Below are 24,074 nucleotides of genomic sequence, written 5' to 3' on the forward strand. Positions count from 1 at the left end.
AAATTGGTAAGGAAGAAGTTACTGTCACTATTTGCAGATGATATGATACTACACATAGAAAATCCTAAATACCCTACCAAAAAGCTATTAGTATGTATGAATTCAGTGAAGTTGCAAGATGCAAAATTAATACATAGAAAGCCATTATGTTTTTGTACACTAATAATGAAATAGCAGAAAAAGAAAACAATTCTATTTATAATTGCACCAAAAAGAATACCTAAAAATATACTTAACAAAAGGAGGTGAAGGATCTGTTTTCTGAAAACTATAAAAGGCTGATGAGGGCGCCTGGGTGGCTCAGTCAGTTAAGCATCTGACTTCGGCTCAGGTCATGATCTCACGGTTTGCGGGTTCAAGCCCCATGTTGGGCTGTCTGCTGTCAGCACAGAACCTGTTTCAGATCCTCTGTCTCCCTCTCTCTCTGTCCCTCCCCTGCTAGAGCTCTCAATCTCTATCAAAAATAAATAAACATTTAAAAAAAAACACTGATGAAAGAAATTGAAGAAAAAAAAGGAGTAAATGAAGAGATATTCCAGGCTCATAGATTGGAATAATTAATCTTGTTAAAATATCCATACTCCCCAAAGCAGTCTAAGATTCAATGCAATACCTATCAAAACACCAACAGCATCATTCACAGAACTAGAACAAATAATCCTAAAATCTGTATGGAACCATGAAGATCTCAAAAAGCCAAAGCAATCTTGAGAAAAAAGAACAAATCTGGAGGTATCACAATCCTGTATTTCAAGATACACTACAAAGCTGTTGTAATCAAAACAGTATTGTGCTAGCACAAAAATAGACACACAGACAAACAGAACAGAATAGAGAGCCCAGAAATAAATCCACACTTATAGGGATAATTAATCTAGGAAAAAGGAGGCACGAATATACACTGAGGAAAAGACAGTCTCTTCAATAGGTGGTACTGACAAAATTGGACAGCTACAGGCAAAAGAATGCAATGACCACTTTCTTACACCATACACAAAAATCAACACACTGGATTAAAGACCTAAATGTGAGACCTGAAATCATAAAACCCCTTGTGGAAAACATAGGCAATATGCTCTTTGACATCAACTATAACAATATCTTTCTAGATATGTGTCCTCAGGCAAGGGAAACACAAGCAAATATAAACCATTGGGATTACTCCCAAATAAGAAGTTTTTGCATGGTGAAGGAAATCATCAACAAAACAAAAAAGCAAGCTACTGAATAGAAGAAGACATTTGCAAATGAAATATCTGATAAGGGGTTAATATCAAAAATACATTAAGAACTTACACAACTCAACACCAAAAAATAAATGATTCAATTGAAAATGGGAAGAAAACATGAATAGACATTTTTCAAAGACCAACAGATGACCATTCAGATGGCCAACAGACACATGAAAGATGCTGAACATCACTTATCATCAGGGAAATCAAAACCACAATGAGATATTTACACCTGTCAGAATAGCTAAAATCAAAATGACAAGAAATAACAAGTATTGATGAGGATGTAGAGAAAAAGGAACCCTTGTGCACTGGTGATAGGAATGCAAATTGGTACAGCCACTGTGGAAAAAAGTATGGAGGTTCCTCAAAAAATTAAAAACAAAATTACTGTATGATCCAATAATTTCACTACTGGGTTACCTAAAGAAAACAAAAACACTAATTCAAAAAGATTATCTGTACCTCTATGTTTATTTCAGTATTATTCATAATAGCTAAGATGTGGAAGAAACCCAAGTGTCCATCAACAGATGAATGAATAAACAAGAGGTTGCACACACACACACACACACACACAATACTACTGAGCCATAAAAAAGAATGAGATCTTGCCATTTGCAACAACATGGATGAACCTAGAGGGTATTTTGCTTAGTGAAAGTCAGACTGAGAAAAACAAACACCATATGATTTTACTTGTGTTTTGAATCTAAAAACAAAACAAACAAACAAAAAGCAGAGCCAGACCCATAAATACAGAGAACAAATTGATGTTTCCCAGAGGAGAGAGGAGTGCGGGGATGGACAAAATACATGAAGGCAAGTGGGAGATACAGGCCTCCAGTTATGGAATGAGTAAGACATATGGATAAAAGGCACAGCATAGGGAATATAGTCAATGGTATAATAGTGTTTTATGGTGACAGATGGTAACTACCCTTGTGGTGAGCACAGCATAACATATAGACTTTTCAAATCACTATGCTGTATACCTGACACTAATGTGACATTGTATGTCAACTACACATCAGTAAAAAAAGAAAGAGGTGCCTGGGTAGGTCAGTCAGTTGAGCACCCAACTCTTATTTTCAGCTCAGTCATGATCTCATGGTTGTGATATTGAGACCCGCAATGCACTCTGTACAGGATATGGAGCCTGCTTAAGATTCTCTCTCTCCCTCTCCCTCTGTTCCCAGCTGCCCCCACTTGCTTGCTTGCTCTCTCTCTCAAAACAAAACAAAACAAAACAAAAGAATGGGAAATTGAAGGTCAATATCTCTCATTAACATATACAAAAAGTTGTACATAAAATATTAGCCAATAGAAAGTAGTGATAAGTAAATAATATATTAAGACCAAAGGGGAGCTTATTCTAGGAATAAAAAAGGTTGGCTTTACATTTGAAAATAACAGAATAACAGAGAAAAACATTTCATTATCTCCATACACATAGAAAAAGTATCTGACACGTTCATCAATTCATGATTCAACTCCTAGCAGAGTAGAAATAAATAAAACTTTCTTAATCTGGTAAAGAACATGTACAAAAAACTTCTGTAAAACATCATTTTAATAGCGGAATTTCTAATTCTTTCCATTTAAGTTTGGGAACAAGGAATGGTATCTGCTCTTAGTACTAGTCAACATTACAAGTGGAGGTCCTAGACAATTCAACAAAGAAAAAAACTAAAAGTATACTAAGAAAGTAATTTGATATGATTATATGCATAAAAAGTTCAAGGAATATACAAATTACTAAAATGAATCCATGAATTAACATTTTGTGATCTTTTGTTTATTTCTATTTTAAAATTTTAATTCCATTGTAATTAACAAAGTGTTATATTGGTTGCAGGTGTATAAATAGTAATTCAACAGTTCCATAATTCTCAGTGTTCATCAGGATAAGAGTACTCTTAATCCTCCTTACCTATTTTACCCATCTCCCCACTTGCCTCCCCTCTGATAACAACCTGTATTCTCTGTACTAGCTCCATCCATGTTTTTGCAAATGGTGAGATTTCATTCTTTTTTATGGCTGTATAACATTCCATTACATACCCATATATATCCATATCTATCCATTCATCTATTGATGGTCATGAGTTGCTTCCACAGTTTGGCTATTGTAAATAATGCTGCAATAAACATACGGGTGCACGTATGATTTCAAATTAGTATTTTTGTATTCTTTGAGTAGTAGTGTGATCACCCAGTAGTGTGATTCCTGGATCATAGAATATGTTTACTTTTAATTTTTTGAGGAATCTACATACTGTTTTTCAGAGGGGCTGTCCCAGTTTGCATTCCCACCAACAATGCAAAAGGGTTCCCCTTTCTCTGCATCCTTGCCAACATCTGTAGTTGTTACTTTTAGCCATCCTGACAGGTGTGAGGTATTATCTCATTATGGTTTGGATTTGTATTTCTCTGATGAGTGATGTTGAGCATTTTTTCACATGTCTGTAAGTCATCTGGATGTCTTCTTTGAAAAAATGTCTTTTCATGTCTTCTGCCCATTTTGTCACTGGATTGTTTTTTGGGTGTTAAGTTTGAGACGTTCTTTATAGATTTTGGATACTAGCCCTTTATCAGATGTGTCATCTCCAAATATCTTCTCCCATTCCCATAGGCTGCCTTTTAGTCTTGTTGATGGTTTTGTTCATTGTGCAGAAGATTTTATCTTGACGAAGTCTTAGTTCATTTTTGCTTTTGTTTCCGTTGCCTCCAGAGACATGTCTAGTAAGAAGATGCTGCAGCTGAGGTCAAAGAGGTTGCTGCCTGTTATCTCCTCTTGGATTTTGATGGTTTCCTGTCTTACATTTAGGTCTTTCATCCATTTTGAATTTATATTTGTGTATGGTGTAAAAAAGTGGTCCATTTTCATTCTTCTTTATGTTGCTGTCCAGTTTTCTCAACACCATTTATTGAAGAGATTTTCTTCCCATTGGATATTCTTTCCTGCTTTGTTGAAGATTAATTGATCACATAGTTGTGGGCCCATTTCTGGGTATTCTGTCCTGTTCCATTGATCTATTTTGTGCCAGTATACTGTTTTGATGACCACAGCTTTGCAATATAGCTTAAAATCCAGAATCATGATACCTCCAGCTTTGCTTTTCTTCTTCAGGTCTGTTTTGGCTATCTGGGGTCTTTTGTGGCGCCATACAAATTTTAGGATTGTTTGTTCTAGATCTACGAAAAATACTGGTAGTATTTTGATAGGTATTGCATTAAATGTGTAGATTGTTTGGGGTAGTATAAACATTTTCACAATGTTTGTTCTTCTAATCCATGAGCATGAAATGTTTTTCCATTTCTTTGTGTCCTCTTTCAATTTCTTTCATAAGAGTTCTATAGTTCTCAGAGCACAGCTCTTTTACCTCTTTGGTTAGGTTTATTTGTAAGTGTCTTATTGTTTTTGGTGCAATTGTAAATGGGATTGATTCCTTGATTTCTTCTTCTGTTGCTTCATTATTGGTGTATAGAAATGCAACAGATTTCTGTACATTGATTTTATATCCTGTGACTTTGCTGAATTCATGTATTAGTTCTAGCAATTTTTTGGCGGAGTCTTTCAGATTTTCCACGTAGAGTATCATGTCATCTGCGAAGAGTGAAAGTCTGTCTTCTTTCTTGCCAACTTGAATGCCTTTTATTTCTTTTTGTTGTCTGATTGCTGAGGCTAAGACTTCCAGTACTATGTTAAATTGTAATGGTGAGAATGGATATCCCTGTCTTGTTTCTGACCTTAGAGGAAAAGCTCTCACAGTTTTTCCCCACTGAGGATATTAACTGTGGGTCTTTTGTATATGGCCTTTATGATGAGGCATGGTCCATCTATACCTATTTTGTTGTGGTGTTGTTTTTTTTTTTTATCAAGAATGGATATTGTATTTGTCAAATGTTTTTTCTGCATCTATTGAGAGGATCATATGGTACTTATCATTTCTTTTATTAATGTGGTATATCATGTTGATTGATTTGCAAATGTTGAACTACTCTGCAGCCTAGGAATATATCCCACTTGATCATGGTGAATAATTCTTTTAATGTACTGTTTGATTCAACTTGCTAGCATCTTGTTGAGAATGTTTGCATTCATGTTCATCAGGGATTATTGCCCTGTAATTCTCCTTTTTAGTGGGGTCTTTGTCTGGTTTTGCAATCAAGGTAATGCTGGCCTTGTAGGAGAGAGTTTGGAAGTTTTCCTTCCACTTCTGTTTTTTGGAACAGTTTGAGAAGAATGGGTATTAACTCTTCTTACTCTGGTAGAATTCCCCTGGGAAGCCATCCAGCCCTGGACTTTTGTTTATTAGGAGTTTTGATTACTGATTCAATTTCTTTGCTGGTTTTGGGTCTGTTCAAATTTTCTATTTCTTCATGTTTTAGTTTTGGTAATTGTATGTTTCTAGACATTTGTCCATTTTTTCCACATTGCACAGTTTGTTGGCATATAATTTTTCATAATATTTTCTTATAATTGTATTTTTTGTGGCGTTGGTTGTGATCTCTTCTCTTTCATTTGTGATTTTATTTATTTGGGTCCTTTCTCTTTTCTTTTTGATGAGTCTGGCTTGGGATTATCAATTTTGTTAATTCTTTCAAAGAAACCACTCTTAGTTTTGTTGATCTGTTTCTGCTTTGTTTCTCTATTATTTATTTCTGTTCTAATCTTTATTATTTCCCCTGATGGCTTTGGGCTTTATTTGCTGTTCCTTTCCTAGCTCCTTAGGTGTAAGGTTAGATTGTGTATTTCAGAGTTTTCTTGCTTCTTGAGGTAGACCTGTATGGTAATAGACTTCCCTCTTAGGACCACCTTTGCTGCATCCCAAAGGTTTTGGATTGCTGTGTTTTCATTTTCATTTTCTTGCATGTATTTTTTTTTCTTCCTTAATTTCCTGGTTAACACATTAATTCTTTAGTACGTCATTCTTTAACTTCCAAGTATTTGTGATCTTCCCAAATTTTTTCTTGTGGTTGACTACAAGTGTCATTGTACTCTGGAAATATGCATGGTATGATCTCAATCTTTTTGTACAAAAAGGGCTGATTTGTGACCCAGTATGTGATCTATTCTGGAGAATGTTCCACATTCACTCAAAAAGAATGTGTATTCCGCTGCTTTAAGATGAAATATTCCAATTAGATATGTTAAATCCATCTGGTCATTGTGTCACTCAAAGCCATGGTTTCCTTATTGATTTTCTGCTTAGATGAGCTGTCCATGCTGTATTAATGGGGTATTAATGTTCCCTACTTGTATTATTATCAAGGGGTTTATGTTATTAATTGATTTATATATTTGGGTGTTGCAAGTTGGGGGCACCAATTTTACAATTGTTAATCTTCTTGATAGACCCCTTAATTGTGATATAATACCCTTCTTTATCTCTAGTTACAGTCTTTTGTTTAAAATCTAATTTGATATAACTACTCCAGGTTTCTTTTGATATCTATTAGCATGACACATGGTTCTCCATTCCCTTTCAATCTCCAAATGTTTTTAGGTCTAAAATGAGTCTCTTATAGGCAGCATATAGGTGGGTCTTGTTTTTTTTAGTCATTCTGATACTCTATGTCTTTTGATTGGGGAATTTAGTCCATTTACATTTAGAGTGACTATTGAAAAATATGAATTTAGGGCCACTGTGTTGCCTATAGGGTTGGTGTTTCTGGTGACATTCTCTGGTTGTTTCTGGTCTTTGTTGTTTTTGGTCTTTTTTTTTTTCTCTAAAGAGTCCCTTGAATATTTCTTGCAGGGCTGGTTTAGTGCTTACAAAATCCTTTAGTTTTTGTCTGGGAAACTCTATCTTTCCTTCTATTCTAAATGACAGCCTTGCTGGATGAAGTATTCTTGGTTGCAGAGTTTTCCCATTAAGCATACTGAATATATCATGCCACTCCATTCTGGCCTGTCAAGTTTCTATGAACATATCTGCTGTGAACCTGATCTGTTTTCCCTTATAGGTTAAGGACTTTTTCCCCTCGCTGCTTTCAGGATTCTTTCCCTTTCTGTGTATTTTGTGAATTTGACTATGATATGTCTTGGTGATGGCTGGCTTTTGTTGAATTTAATGGGAGTTCTCTGTGCTTCTTGGATTTCAATGTTTGTTTCCTTCCCTAGATAAGGGAAGTTTTCAGCTATAAATTGTTCAAATAAACCTTCTACTCCTTTTTCTTTCTCTTCTTCTGGGACTCCTATGATACAAATGTTATTACACTTTAAGGAGTTGCTGAGTTCCCTAAGTCTACATTCATGATCCAATACCTTTCTTTCACTCTTTTTTTCAGCTTAATTATTTTCCATAATTTTATCTTCTATATCAGTGATTCATTTCTCTGCTTCACCCATCGTCAATGTCATTGCACCATTCAGTTTTGCATCTCAGTTATAGCATTGTTTTATTCCAACCTGACTCATTTTTTAGTTCTTTTATCTCTGCAGTAAGGGATTCTCTAGTGTCTTCTATGCTTTTCTCAAGCCTAGCTAGTACCCTTATAATTATTCTTTTAAATTTTGGTTCAGACATCTTACTTGTATCTGTAATGATTAAACCCCTGGTTGTGACTTCTTCCTGTTCTTTCCTTTGGGGTGAATTTTCTGTCTTGTCATTTGTCTGGCTCACTGTGTGTGTGTGTGTGTGTGTGTGTAAGAGAGAGAGAGAGAGAGAGAGAGAGAGAGAGAGAGAGAGAGAGAGAGAGAGACTGTTAGGAAAGCCTGTTGTATTCCTGCTCCTGAGAGTAATGGCTATATTAGTAAGTGTCCCCCCCAAAAAAACCAAAAAAGAAAAACTTGGAAGCTAGATACTAGTTGTGCTTTGGTCTGCTTGCTAAAAGAAGCTAGATCTCAAAAAAAAGAAAAAAGCTAGATTCTATTTCCCCTAGAGTTGAAGTTTGCAGCAGCACTCTGTGATCACTAGACTTGGTGCATGCAAGGGGTTTATGCGGGTCTTCTGGGGGTGGGGCCTGCTGCACCCATTCTCAGGCTGACGTGCCCTAGTGGAGATGCACCTACAGGGTGCAGGGTGGTTGGGTTTGGTGTAAACAGCTTCAGCCTCCATTGGGAGGCGCTGTTTTGCTCACTGATTTGGTCAGTGCTGATGGGGGGAGGGGAAAAATTACATGACCCCACTCTCTCCTCCCTGGAGCATGGAGTTCATGCCTACTACTCTTCAGGGAGCTCACACAGAAGAGCCAAACAATCACTCTTTCATGTCCCTGACTTCTGCCAGATCCCTGCACCCAAGTTGTCTGTCTGCCAGGTAGCAGAAGTCTGTGTTTTATCTCAGGCATGTAGCTGGGCTCCAAAACTCCAAATTTTAGATGTCTATGTGGGGTAGACCCATACTGATTCTCTGAGGGAGGGTCTTGCTGAGTTGTGGCCAGTGCTGGTTTGTCCAGAAATCAGTTGTGTGACCATGCAGCAGTTTGGAGTTTATGGTAAAGTGCAACGGAAAGCCAGCACCAAGGTTTGCTGCCCTCAGCTTGTATTCTTTGTTCCTACATTAGGGAATAGGGCAGTACTTTGGTGGTGCCAGCTCTTTTTTCCCTGGAAAGGCCATGCCACCTCTCCCAAATGCACTCTAAGCAGGGCAACTGTTTATCCCTGTGTGATGCAGGGGATCCTTGGACCGCACTATCCACTCAGAGGTCTCTGCCCTCCTTCCTCACCAGAGCAACTCTAAGCCCACCAGGCATGACCCTGGTGCTGGCACGGACTCCAAAACTTCAGACTTTGCACTCCACTGCTTATAAAAACTTGCAGTAGTCAGTCCCTCTTCCTTTTCCAGTCAATGGTTTGGGGAAGAGTTTTTCTTGAGCATTCCTCTGCGTGCACTTTCATTCTTTCTCTCACTCTGTTTCTCACTCACTCTTCTCTCCATGATCAGGGCTCCTTCACCTTCATGGCCCCTGTAGTTCTTTTCTCCCCCAAATCAACTCTCCACAGGCTCCTACCTTCCACGATGTGGCTATTTTTCCATCTCTAATTGTGCAGTTTTGCTAAGTCCTCAGATCAGTTTCTTGGGTGATCAAAATGATTAGATATTTATCTGGCTGTGCTCAAGGGTCAAGGCAAGCGTAGGGTCCCCCTAGGGTCCTCTGCCATCTTAACTCCTCCCCCTAAATGCAGTATTTTCAATTCACATGTTTAAAGTCATGCAAGCTATACGACTTCCCTGTCAAAATTACTGATTGCCAAATTTATGCTGGTTTCTTTAGCTGTATCTTTTTTGAGTTTTATATTTTCTGTTATGTAGATGTTATAGAATATAACACCATTGCTGTCTTTGTGACGTGGTGTATGATTGTATGATTTCTGTATGTAAACTGAATGCTTAAGCTTTTGATACAGGATTCTAGAAAGCAGTAAATTTTAGTGTTATAGTGAATAAGTATAATATATAAATGTTGTAAGAACTGTACAAAAATATCGAATGTATCTCAGATTTGGGGCATAAAAAGCCAGTCAAAAAATAAGTATTTTATGATTCCACTTATGTTAAATTCAGCAATAAGTAAAACTAATCTGTGGTAACAGAAGTTAGAATAGGAATTACCTCTAGTGTGTTGGGATATTGACTGAAAAAGAGCAAGAAATGTTCTATATATTGTTCGGGGTGTTGGTTACATGCATATAGACCTGTATATAATCTCATCAAAATCCACTTAAGGTAAGTGCAATTGACAGTATTTGTTATGCCTTGACAAAAGTATAATTATACATGCATGTATATATGCAGACTTATATGTAGACATATACATATATGTACGTAATTACACCGTATTAATACATAACAAAAATATAAATTACGCTAATGAATACACAGCCACACACATATGCAAACTCCTTAAACAATGGCTTTTAACTGGAGTTTCATATTACATATCATTTTATGTTTGAAATTATTTAATACACAGACTCTAAAGCAGTATGCCTCCACTATAATTTAGGATCTCAACCTAAGAACACACATTTTATCTAAAGAATTCCCATCCTTCTCCCCATGATAGACTACGAAAAATGGCCGTAATTTGTTGCAATTCCTGCCAGCAAGAGATGTGGTCTATTCTACGCCTTGAATCTGGACTGAGTTGTAATTTGCTTCATACCATAGAATGAGGTAGAAGCCATATAATACTAGTTTTGAACCTGGGCCGTTAGGGGCTCTGCATTCTTCTGCCTGCTGCTTGTGGGATCTTTGCCACTGCCACCATGTGAACAAGCCTCCAACTAGTCTGCTGGAGAGTGAGACATCACGTGGAGCCATCCAACCAGGCCATTTTAGACCAGCCAATCCTCCGATTCCAAGTAGCTGCCCACAGATGGATACATTAGCCCAGCTGTGATTAGTTACACCTGGCCCTGATCAGCAGACCCACTCAGTGAAGCCCAACCCAAATTCAAATTCGGAAACCCATTATGAAATAAGTAAATGGTTAATGCCAGAAGCCATTAAGTTTTTGCACCCTTCATTACATAGAAAAAGCTAATTGCTATCGATCCTTTATAATTTTTTACCTGGGAGAGCAAATTTTTACAACACTGCCATCTCTGAGCCAGTGGTACACTTACGACTCTGTAGTCTATGTTTAGTGAGAAATAGGAACATGTGTTGTGTAAATATCCTCACCTTAATGGGATTCCTATAGAAAGACTGCTGTCCAGAAGATGGGAATGACATGGCAATAATACGCTCTGGAAGTCAAAAGAGTCATTATTATGAATGTCATTATAGATGTGAAACAATATATGAGAGCTTACTATATATGTAATCAGACTTCTTTTTCATAGAAAAGAACTTTCAGGATTGAGAATGACAGAACTACCTTTCAGATAACCAAGACAACGTATTAAATTATCCAATATAATGACCATTAAACTCACACTGTGTTCCTAGGACTCAACTGGTTCCAGCCATATGTGACAAATTTGTGATGACCTATAAGTGGGAATTTATTTCTTATTTAAACACCAAAGAAAAATGAGAGATCTGGGCCCCCGGAATGGTGGCATTGGTGCTTTCCAGTGCTTCTGACTCGGAAACCTTGAGACCCCTTATTCTCTAGGGTTTGAGGAAGAGAAGAGGACTCTCTGAAATCCTTGCAACACAGGAAAACAACTAGGACTCAAATTCCAAACCAAACAAAGGGAGCCAGCTGGAAATCCGTTCAATTTCCTGTAACCAAGCAGCCCGGATTTGAGAGATCAAAGCAGATTTTCCATTGTCAGGAGGAGTAAACTACAAATATGTTGCACTACCACAGTGGCTCATATCTTCATGGGTAAAGAATGCTTTGAAATAACATGGCTCCTCAAAATAAATAAATAAACTTTAAAAAGGTCGGGAGGACACCTGGGTGGCTCAGTCAGTTAAGCGCCTGACTCTTGATTTTGGCTTAGGTCATGATCTCACGGTGAGATTGAGCCCCACATCAGGCTCTGTGCAGACAGCATGGTGTCTGCTTGGGATTCTCTCCCTCCCTCTCTCTCCGTCCCTCCCCCACTCACACATGAACACACTCTCTCAAAATGAATAAATCAACTTTGAAAGAACATGGCTCAGACAAAACAAGAACAAAATGAACATAATTACACACAAGAAAGAGTCGAAGCTAATATAAATAAACAGTTGAACTTCACAAACCAGTAACATAAGTGAGGTCTAAGTCAAATCCATCCTTCTTGTATCGCCGTTTGTTTTCTGAAACCTAAGAGTTTAAAACAATCATTAACTTGCAAAACAAAAATCAATGTAAAATAAAGAATGTTATATAGATAAGTACAACCCTTGCCAGTATTTCCTGAAACAAACATTTTCTGAATCATAAGTATGTTTTGGCCACTTACCAGCCTTCTGGTCAGCATTTCAAGATGTTTCTTTTGATGAGCCAGATGGAAAACTCTTATCAGAATAATAAGTCGTAGGGATTGAAATAAAATTGCCAATCTAACAGTAAAAAGATCAATTTTTGCTTTAGAAACAGGATTTTGTCAATATGGACCAAGTCCAGAGGACTTGTTCTTAACCAGGGTGATTTTGCACATACACAACCCCCCACCAAGTCTCCTACCCACCCACCTAGGGAATACTTGGCAATGTCTGGGGATATTTTTCATTATCATACTGTGTGTGAAGGTATGCTACTTGTATCTAGTGGGCAGAAGCCAGGAATGTTGCTAAACACCAATCAATGCACAGGACAGCCCCTATAACAAAGAACTATCTGGTCCAAACTCTCAATAGTGCTGAGGTTGAGAAACTCTGGTAGAGAGAGAAATAGTTATAAGATAGACTTAGAATTTGTGTACTGAACTTTTGTGGCTTAAGACAAGCATTTGTCAGTCATTTTCCCATCAAAAGAAACTGAGCGTTCTTGTTCACCTTTGTTATTCCCATCTGTAACAGAGGCTCACTACAGCTGCTAACATACATCGGGCAGGCAGCAGACTCAGATACTTCCCAAGTGTACTAGCTCATGTCTCTCCTACCATCAGAAAAAAACATGGCAGAGCGCTGATGATTCGAATATGTGCTTCTCTAGCTTGAGTGTGCACATAATTCAGTAGGCCTGGCATGGGGCTGGAGATGTTTTTCCTTTTGCATTTCTGGCAAGTTCTTAGGTGATACTGAGGTTGCCAGAGGACCATACTGGATCCACTTATTTCAAAACAATTCCAAAAGCCTGTCATGTGATATGAAGTTTTGTTGGGACCTGAATTAAAGTCCTGGGTTACTGGAGTGCAGAAAGAAGGTGCTGGACTAATGAGCGAGTCATCCAACATCTATATCCCAATACACATCTCCTTCCTTTTCCTCATTGCCACAGTAGCAAGAGGAAGAAAGGAGGGAAAGCCATCAGTCGCTTATACACATTTTAGTTTCCTGATAGCTAAGCAGTTCTAACTTTGCTTCAGCTTTCTTCATTTCAACTATACTGTAAGTTTCCACCTCCATGGTGCTACCTATATGACCTTGTTTTCTGTTCTACTTGCTCCTTTTTAGGAGAATCATGATGGGAGTCTCTCAAATTTTGCATATGACCAAACCAATACTCTGGATTACAGGAAAAACCCAGGAATTTCAGGTAAGGAACTTGTGATTGAAACTCAATGGGAATTTCAAAACGTAGAAAAGTTAAATTAGGTACAAGAGGCCAAGTTCCCAGTTTGTTCTTTCGGTGTTCCATGTTCTTTATTCAGCTAAAGGTGCTTAATGTGTACACCCTTCACACTTCCCAATAAACAACCATGCTTTAGTGTCCAAGTAGGTGGAAATTTTTCTAAATATTTCAGTATTGGCAACTTAATTGGCTCATATTCAACACATTCAGACTTTGAAGGATTATACAAATGGAAAGCCACAGAAAGGCACCCCCCCCCCCGAAATAAACAAAAGGGAAAAAATGAAAACTTTAAGAGAAATGATTATATGTTTCTTACCTGGGGATATCTTTAAGAACCTTAAGGTCATAAAACATATAAATTATATCAACCAGTAGAGTCACTACAATGATGACAGCATCTAAGCAGTTAAGTATACCAGAAAAATACAGTCGTATCCTGTAGTACAAAACAAAAAACATTAGTTTATGCTCCTTCAAAGAGGAGATAGGGATATTTTAAGAGCACAAATTATTTGACTCATCCCATTAAGAATTTTACTTAATGGATTCTTTAAAATGCATTTACTAGACTGGACTAAGAGGGAAGACATCCAAATTCTATCCTACTTTATACATACAAATGACAAAAGCATCAATGTAGCAATTCAAGTATAGTAAGAGATATGACCAAACCACTGAACAAGAGGCAAGCATTGCTTTCACATATCGGACAAGAAAAGTGGGATATTTGGCAGTCCTGCTGAGCAATAGAAGCCAAATTTGTCACGGCCTTAGAGCCACTTGGCTGTGATGAGTGTAAAAGAGGAGTTTGTGAGAGAGAGAGATGGGCCCCCTAATTTGGCCTGTAAACTCATCATCTGGCTTTACATCCACAGTAGAATCCCAAAGGGCTAGTGGCCTCCACTGTGCAAAGCTGAATTTCCATCCACGTTGCCTTTCTCCCCAATGTTGGCTCCCTTCAGGCAAGGACACGATGTCCCAGGGAAACCTCCGTCCAATTCTCAGGTAACCCCTCTCAGGCTCTGAGTAATCTGGAGGTAAAAAGTCCTCCCCTAAAGTGTGAGTATAGCAGTTCAGCAGGAGAGGAGACAAGCAGGCTTCTAAAATGCTCTGGATGAAATGAGGCTGGGGAATTAGTCCCTGCCTCCCACAGCTGACATGATCCAGGGCTTGGCTCACTTGATCCACCTTTTCATAAAGCCAGCAAGTAGAGAAAAACAGCTGCTGCCTCACCACCAAGCCTTGTTGATGGGATGAACATGCTTCAGAGCTCTTGTGTAACTTTTTGGGTGGGGGGAAACTTTATAACTTATCTTTTTCTTTATTTTGATTCAAGTTAGTTAGCATATAGTGTGGTATTGGTTTCTAGAGTAGAATCCAGGGATTCATCACTTACACATAACATCGGGGGCTCATCCCAACAAGTGCCCTCCTTAATGCTCATCACCCATTTAGCCCATCCCCCCACCCACCTCCCCTCCAACAAACCCTCAGTTTGTTCTCTCTAGTTAAGAGTCTCTCATGGTTTGCCTCCCTCTGTTTTTATCTTATTTTATTTTTCCTTCCTTTCCCACATGTTCATCCGGCTTGTTTCTTAAATTTTACATATGAGCAAAATCATGTATTTGTCTTTCTGATTGACTTCTTTCACTTAGCATAATACAGTGTAGTTCCATTCACGTTTTTGCAAATGGCAAGATTTCGTTCTTTGTCATGGCTGAGTAATATGCCATCGTGTATATATCTATACCACATCTTTGTCCATTTATCAGTCAATGGACATTGGGGCTCTTTCCATACTTTGGTTATTGTTGATAGCACTGCTATAAACACTGAGGTGCATGTGTTTTGAATCAGCATCTTTGTGTCTTTGGGATAAATACCCGGTAGTGCAATGGCTGAGTCATAGGGTGGTTCTATTTTTAACTTTTTGAGGAAACTCCATACTGTTTTCTGGAATGGCTGCACCAGTTTGCCTTTCCAGCAACAGTGCAAAAGTGTTCCTTCTTCTGCATTCTTGCCAACATCTGTTGTTTCCTGAGTTGTCGCTTTTAGCCATTCTGACAGGTGTGAGGTGGTATCTCATGGGAGTTTTGATTTGCATTTCCCTGATGATGAGTGATGTGGAGCATCTTTTCATGTGTCTGTTAGCCACCTGGATGTCTTTTTTGGAAAATTGCCTATTCATGTCCTCTGCCCATTTCATCACTGGATTATTTGGTTTTTGGGTGTTGAGTTTGATTCTCACATACCTTAACATAAATTTTTATTTTAACTGAGGTAGGGGTTGTTCAGACCTATTATTTAGTATTTAATACACTGTCAGCTTTTATTTAGATTCAACTCTCAGGGAGAGTTTACATTTGTACTTCACACACATATTCCTTTTAATAATGTGCATGTAGGGGCGCCTGGGTGGCTCAGTTGGTTGAGTGACCGACTTCAACTCAGGTCATGATCTCACGGTTTGTAAGTTCGAGCACCACATCGGACTCTGTGCTGACAGCTCAGAGCCTGGAACCTGCTTCGGATTCTGTGTCTCCCTCTCTCTCTCTCTGCCCCTCCCCCGCTCATGCTCTGTCTCTGTCTCAGAAATAAATAAACATTAAAAAAATAATTAAAAAAATAATGTACATGTAGACACATCAGCTGCCTGGCTCTACTTTGCAAACCCTTTAAGCTTTACCTGTTGAAGGAACTATCCATAATAAGTTGCTGGAAACTAGAGTATCAGTTGCAACAATAAAATTAAAGCCCACTCTAGTAGAAACTGGGATTTGGATTGTTTTCTCGTGGACCATGTGGACCATGCCTCCTCTTTATTTATTTTTAAAAAAAAAATTTTTTTTTTCAACGTTTATTTATTTTTTTGGGACAGAGAGAGACAGAGCATGAACGGGGGAGGGGCAGAGAGAGAGGGAGACACAGAATCAGAAACAGGCTCCAGGATCCGAGCCATCAGCCCAGAGCCCGACGCGGGGCTCGAACTCACGGACCGCGAGATCGTGACCTGGCTGAAGTCGGACGCTTAACCGACTGCGCCACCCAGGCGCCCCGCCTCCTCTTTAACAAAGAGGAACACATTCACATTTGGTTGGGTTGACTTGGTAATTATTTTGGGATGCTTCTCAGAGCAGTACAAAACAGCTTTATAATAGGTAAAAAAAAAAAAATCAGTGAAACTTACCCTTCTACATATACTCGAAGAAGAACATCCAAGACAAAAAATAAAGAAATAGCTAAAGAAATTAAATGAATTTCCATAGGAATATATATTGCGTTTTTAGTGACAAGCAGGTCTGTAATGACGAGGGACAAATCCACAAAGATAAGCAAAATTCCAAATATTCTACAACAGATAAACAGAATAAAGATAAAATGGTTTTCACTCCTAAAGTTAGACCATATTTAGGTCAATGATCTGATAACAAAATGTAATTTAGGATTAAATTATCCACTGGTAGGGAATACTGTGTTGCCTTAAAATATCAAAAAAAATTACTAAGTTTTCGCCCAATGGAAGCAGTTATTAGAGAATTAAAATCTCTCCCATACCATTTCATGTTATCATGTCCTTTTATAAAAGACCTATCAGACTAACCCTCTAAGACAGCACAGGCAACCTGAATTAAAATTACACGTCCCCACTTGTGAACTCTTCTTAAAATCTGAGAATTTTTTAAGGGGTTTCTACCAATTTCTCATAAAAAATAAAACCACATTCATACTGATTAACTTTTACAAATTTAGCAATAAAAACCAAGTGAAAGCATGACTAACATAACCTTAAAAGACCTCTTTGACCACTACGATGTTTTATCAGTGAGATTTTCAATAAGTATATGATGCTTATTGCTTCATATACTTATATAGATGCTTCTAGCACAGTGCTAGGCACATGAGAAGGAATCATACCATATACATGATTAAACTCTAAAGTACCTCCTAAGCCTTCCTCTCATATATTCTAAACACATTCTTCATAAACTGAGTACACTACTTGTATAATCTATGAAGATACATTCATTAGCCTTCAAAATACTTTTTAAAAATTACAATGCAAATTAAAATATTATAAATTTAAAAGGAAGCAAGTATATTGTGTGACTCTGTATGATAGCATGAAATAAATCTTACTATCATGTAGAGAAGAAGCCTGAGTAAAATGGTCCCAGAATTAAGGAGTATTTCTAGACAAATAAAGTGTCTAATAAAAACACTTAAAGAATTTTTAAAAGCATGCTTCATTATTTTTACTTTTACAGGTAGAAAAAACATACTAATATGTTACTATTAGGCTTACGTAAATATCATTTCTTTGAATTTCTCAATGTCCAGCTGAAACTAAAATTTCAATACAAATTATGTTACATAAAATGGGGCACAAGAGTTATTTAGCAACATACTGACAGTGAAAATGTGTTTCCCCCTCCCAGGTCCTTTATCATTAAAAATATTAAATATTATGCATATTTAATTTCCTCCCTTTCTAGGGTCTCACATACCTGAATGTGAGTGATGATACAAGTGAGTACACAATTCTCTTAATCATGCTGCAACAAAAAGAAGTAAAAATTAAATTCCAGAGTCTTCAAATTTATCACAGATTTCTTCTAATATGGAATATGAATTTAGCCAATAAAAAAGGATTCTAGAAACATAGTTTTAAAAGAAAGTTCTTCAGAAGTTGCATAACAAAATGCTGTTTACTAGGATTTTCATTGTTCTGCTTCATGATTTTTAAGTTTTCATATGTGGAATAAATTCAAATAAAACTCTAAGCTGTGTTTAGTAGTATTTCCCTGGCCTGCAAAGCCCCAATCCCAATTTTATGGTAATATTAAGTTGGGGTCATCAACTAAAGCAAGATAATGTAGAGACAGAAAGGCGTGGTAGAGAGATAGGCATTCCAGCTCTCCCATAGATGAGCTGAGGGATCCTGTGCAAGTTATCAAACCTTGGCCAGGTCTGTTTCCACAGCAGCCAAATAAAGGACTTCAGGGATAGGTAGGGAATAAATGATACTCTTGTCCTATAATGTTCATCTCTTGAAAAAAGATATCCCATAACACAACAGTTAATCATTAATGAGAATCACATTGGGGGTGCAAGTGCACTTTGGAGATAAAGAATTTTAGTAAGATATATTCCAAAGGAGAAACACCCTAGAGATTGGGCTCCTTCCATTAATAGGAGGAGGAGAAGCCTGTTTGATGGGGCCTTCAAGTTATGCTTCATTTTACTCTATGACTGGAGACAAGGTAGCCACTGGGGAGCAATTTATTGCCCTGCAGACGCCTACAATGTGGGACCCAAACTCCTCTCCGGTGGCATCAATGTCAAAGCAGTGTTCATAGCCTGTACCCAAGACTGAACTAAACAATGGAGTGAACATATGCTGAATAGAACTGGGCACTCCCAAAATTGGCCACAGATGAATGGCAAAGCAGAGATATAAGAGCTTCCTCCTTTCTGCAAATTCTCCCTCCTCCACCTGCATCCACCACCTCTGCCCAGGCTTAGGAAGCTCAGGATAATGTGGATGTGTGCCTGATTGGCCAAAAGAGGTGAATTGCATAGAGGTTGCCATTTTCTTAAAACATGCCCTTCTGATCCCACACAGACCGGATCTCTGGGTAGTGAAGAAATATTATGATAAACTGGAACTTGCTTGACAAAGTGACTACAGAGAACCATGCAGAGAATCATGAGGCACAAAGGGGGTGCTTTAATTCCCCTACCTCTTTCAGGGCTTCCCCAAACTACTTCAAGTAAATGTACAATTGAGATTTTTAAAAAAGAGCATGTTAAGTGTATAGCTTTAAACAACGTGTGTGGAGTTTGCAGGGAAAGAACTGTAACTCAGTAATTCTATAGAACTGTTCACATTTGAAGGAGAAGCACTGTTCATGTTTGAAAGGAACAGAAAAACACCCCCAACATGCCACAGTTCAAAACATAGCAGGCATGCGTCTCTCCTAAAAACAATTACTCAAAGAAGTGCTCAACTGAGCGATGAATCAAAATGAAGAACTCAGGAATAAGGAAGCTACCTCACAGGGAAAACGTGTTAAGAAATCATAAAAATTCAGAACTAAGTCTAAATAATCATTGTTAGTGTTGCATGTGGCAATGTAAACAAATGATTCTAAAACCAAGGATAAATAACATGAAATTCTCCATAATAGCATGGCTTTAATATTGCAGGTTATCTAGAGACTTCTAGGAAGATGTTGGAGTAGGAGGATACTCAGCTCACCTTGGGCACACCAGGATAGCAGCCACATCAGTGTCACTAACCCAGAAAATGACCCAAAGACTGGCAGGACAGACTTTCCATAGTTCATTATAGAGAGGAGGCCACATTGAAAAAGGGGATGTGGAGTGAGATGCAGACGGGAACAAAAGTCCTGCTGAGACTAACCACCAACAGGAAGGATCCTGCCTGGAAAAGGGAGAGGAGCAGACTCCACAGCAGGTACCCCAGTCATGGGGGGCCTGCACTGGTAAGATGAGTCTCCAAAACATTTGGCTTTGAAAATCAGTGGGGCTTAACTTTGTGAGTTTGTACAACCAGCAGGGCTTAACTCAGAGTACTTTAAAAATCAGTGGGCTTAGTTCTGGGAGAGCCAGAGGGTGATAGGAAACTGAGTCCTTGCCCTTAAAGAGCCAGAACAACAAACAATCCCACCGAGATAAGCATAGAAGCATCAGGTTGAAAAATACCTGGGGTACAGTGAATGAGATTTATTTACTAATCTCAGAGTGTGTGCTAGAGAGTAGGGCTCCTTAGTGAGATCCCTGGGAGATCCAGGGAGAGTGGGACCATTTGCCCCCTCCCCAGCCTAGATAGCCTGGCACTTGTGGGAACCAGTGGGAACACTCTTCACCTGCCTTGCTAACACTATGCACCTGGCCCTCATGTTCTCCTGTGAATCTGCCACATTCAACATGCCCCACTCAGAGGGGCTCCCTTCAAAGCGGCATTTGCCCCGAGGAGAGGGGAAGAGAACTACACACACCAATTCCACTGCAGTCCCAGCAGTTGAAACTTATAACTGGCAGTACAGAGTGCCCTGTCAGCCAATGTACATGCCCCACCTGAGCAGATGGACTGGGGGCAGGCATCTGATGTGATTGCCATCCACCAATAAAAACTTCCCAGGGGGCAGCACAGGAAGAGAGACCAACAGTTTGGGCCACCGCAGTTCTGGAAGATAAACTGGGGGGAGGCATTTAGATAGTCTGCAGGCCCCACCCACCAACCAAAGTTTCTCACAGTACAACACAAGGCGAGTGCCCTGAGTTCAGTGTGACTACAGTCCCAGCAAATGGGTTGAAGCCAGGCATCTTTTCTGACTGCTGACACCACTCAACTGCAAGTCCACAGCGGCCCCAGACTGGCCCCTTAACAGCAGAGGAACCACACCCTGCTTACTACAGGCAACATAGGCCATTGTAGCCAACTGGACTGAAAGGAAATGAGGCTTAACCACAAGAGTAGAATGCATGCAATCCACGTAGGAGATACCTATTTTTGGTAAACAGGCACTACGGAGCCTCTTATTCATAACGCCACTACTTTCAAGGTCAAGAGACATAACTGACTTTCCTGATACATAGAAACAAACACAGTGAGTTAGATAAAGTAAGGGAACAGAGGACTATGTCATAAATGAAAGGACAGGACAAAACTACAGCAAAAGAGCTAAAAGGAAACATAGATAAGCAATATGCCTGATAAAAAAGTCTAAGTAATGGTCACAAAGATACTTACTGGAAAAAAAAAAGACTGGAGGACCTCAGGGAGAACTGTAAAAAGATATAAAATATAACAAAGAACCAATCAGAAGTGAAGAACTCAATAACTGAAATTAAAAAAAAAAAACACTAGAGGGAATAAAGAATAGAGGCAGAAGAATGGATTAGCAAGCTAGAAGATAGAATAACAGAAAGCAACCAAGCTTAACAACAACAACACAAAAGAATAAAAATGTGAATAGGTTAAGGGAATCAAGCAAAATCATCAAGCATAGTAACATTCACATTATAGGAATCCCAAAAGGAGAAGAGAGGGACAAGGGGGCAGAAAATTTATTTGAGGATATCATAGTTGAAAACTGCTCATATCTGGGGACAGAAACAGGTACCCAGATCCAGGAGGCACAGAGAGCTCCCAACAAAATTAATACAAAGAATTCCACACCATGACACATAACATTTAAAAGGCCAAAGGTAGTGATAAAAAGATTTTTCAAAGCAGCAAAGGAAAATAAAGCAGTTACATAAAAAGGAAATCCCATAAGACTATCAGCTGGTTTTTCAGCAGAGACTTTGCAGGGAAGAAGAGAGTGGCATAATATATTCAAAGTGCTGAAAGGAAAAAAACCTACAGTCAAAAATATTCTACCCAGCATGGCTGTCATTCAGAATAGGAGAGAGCAAGAGTTTCCCAGAAAAAAGTGAAAGGAGTTCATTACTACTAAGCAAGTCTTACAAGAAATGTTAAAGGAAATTCTTTCAGTGGAGAGAAAAGGCCATTATCAAAAGTAAGAAAATTATGAAAGGAAAAAATTCCACAGGTAAATACAAACATAGTAAGTAGACTAGTTACTTATAAAGCCAGTATGGAGGTTAAAGCAAAAAGCAGCAAAATCAAATATATCTATAAAAATCATTCAAGGGATTCACAAAATAAAAGGATGCAAAGTATGACATCATATACATAAAACACAGGGTGTGTAAAACTTTAGTGCTTTTAGAAAGGGTTCAAACTTAAGCAACCACCAATTTAATATAGACTGCTATGTGCATAAGATGTTATACATGAAACTAATAATCACAAATCAAACAGCTGTAATAGATTATGCAAAAAATAAAGAGAAAGGAATCCAAGGATATCACTAAATGAGACATCAAACCACAAGGGAGAGAGCAAGAGAAGGAACAGAGAAGAACTACAAAAACAACTGTAAAACAAATAAGTACATATACCTATTAATAATTACTTAAAATGTAAATGAACTAAATTTTCCAATAAAAAGACAGAGTGACTGAATGGATAAAAATATCTATCTATATGCTGCCTACAAGAGACTCATTTCAGATCTAAAGACATACAGATTGAAAGTGAGGGAATGGAAAAACATTTACCATACAAATGGAAGCAAATGGCTGGGATAGCAATACTTACATAAAAAAAGTCTTTAAACAAAGAGACAAAGAGACATAATGATAAAGGGAACAAACTAACAAGAAAACATAACTGTATGCATCCAAATATAAATTATGCACTCAACTTGGGAGAACATAAATCCATAAAGCAACTATTAACATATATAAAGCAAGAAATTGAGAGTAACAGCATGATAGTAGGGGACTTTACTACCCCCATTTACATCAATGGACAGATTATCCAGACAGAAAATTAACAAGGAAACTGTGGTTTTTGAATGACTCATTGGATCAGATGGACCTAACACATATATTCAGAACACTCCATCCTAAAACAGCAGAATATACATTCTTTTTGAGTGCACATGGAACATTCTCCAGAATAGATAACATGTTAGGCCACAAATCAAATCTCAACAAATTCAAAAGGATTGAAATCATATCATAATGTTTTCCGACCACAATGGTGTGAAACCAGAAATAAATTTTGGATGCAACAAAAGTTGTTCTGAGAGGAAAGATCATAACAATACAGGCCTACCTAAACTACCACAAAATATCTCAAATGAACAACCTAACCTTACACCTAAAGGAACTGGAAAAAGGACAAAGCCCAAAGCCAGTAGAAGGAAAGAAATAATAAAGATTAGAGCAGAAATAAGTGAAATGGAGACTAAAACAAAAACAAAAACAGTAGAACAGATAAATGAAAGCAGAAACTGGTTCTTTGAAAAGATCAACAAAATTGGTAAACCTTTAGTCAGACAGAGAGAGAGAGAGAGAGAGAGAGAGAGAGAGAAAGCAAGAGCAAGAGAGCACACACAAGGGCGAGTGCATGCAAATAAATTCAGAAATGAAAGAGGGAAGAGAATGACCAACACACAAAAATACCATTATAAGAGAATATCATAAAAAATGATATGCAGGGGCGCCTGGGTGGCGCAGTCGGTTAAGCATCCGACTTCAGCCAGGTCACGATCTTGGGGTCCGTGAGTTCGAGCCCCGCGTCAGGCTCTGGGCTGATGGCTCAGAGCCTGGAGCCTGTTTCCGATTCTGTGTCTCCCTCTCTCTCTGCCCCTCCCCCGTTCATGCTCTGTCTCTCTCTGTCCCAAAAATAAATAAACATTGAAAAAAAAATTATATGCAAACAAACTGGACAACCGACAAGAACTGGAGAATTACTAGAAACATAACATCCCAAAACTGAATCAGGAAGACATCAAAAATTTGAACAGACCAATTACTAGCATGAAATTGATTCAGTAATCGAAACTACTCCTGATAAACAAAAGCCCAGGACCAGATGGATTTACAGGGGAATTCTATTAAACACTTTTTAAAAATTTTTTTAAATGTTTATTTATTTTTGAGACAGACAGAGACAGAATGTGAGCTGGTTAGGGGCAGAGAGAGAGGGAGACAGAATCTGAAGCAGGCTCCAGGCTCCAAGCTGTCAGCACAGAGCCCGACGTGGGACTCGAACTCATGAGCTGTGAGATCAAGACCTGAGCCGAAGTCGGTTGCTCAACCAACTGA

General features: G+C 38.3%; 1 protein-coding gene across 4 annotated transcripts in view; it reads right to left on the reverse strand.

Moving 5' to 3' along the window:
• The window catches only part of LOC101096867 (phosphatidylinositol 3,4,5-trisphosphate 3-phosphatase TPTE2), a 206,431-nt gene that overhangs the window by 73,366 nt on the left and 108,991 nt on the right, over window positions 1-24,074 (reverse strand). For 2 of the 4 annotated variants that reach the window (XM_045052406.1, XM_019825824.3), the window contains 6 exons: window positions 17,870-17,917; window positions 16,552-16,713; window positions 13,681-13,800; window positions 12,088-12,187; window positions 11,885-11,948; window positions 10,871-10,935 (listed from right to left, as the gene is read on the reverse strand). In XM_045052406.1, the coding sequence (XP_044908341.1) occupies window positions 10,871-10,935; window positions 11,885-11,948; window positions 12,088-12,187; window positions 13,681-13,800; window positions 16,552-16,713; window positions 17,870-17,917 (559 nt within the window). Of the gene's footprint in view, window positions 1-10,870; window positions 10,936-11,884; window positions 11,949-12,087; window positions 12,188-13,680; window positions 13,801-16,551; window positions 16,714-17,869; window positions 17,918-24,074 lie in introns of those variants that run through there. The other 2 variants (XM_045052408.1, XM_045052412.1) reach the window with 2 other exon arrangements.

Source organism: Felis catus, chromosome A1 (assembly GCF_018350175.1).
Source record: "Felis catus isolate Fca126 chromosome A1, F.catus_Fca126_mat1.0, whole genome shotgun sequence".
Classification (NCBI taxonomy): Eukaryota; Metazoa; Chordata; class Mammalia; order Carnivora; family Felidae; genus Felis; species Felis catus.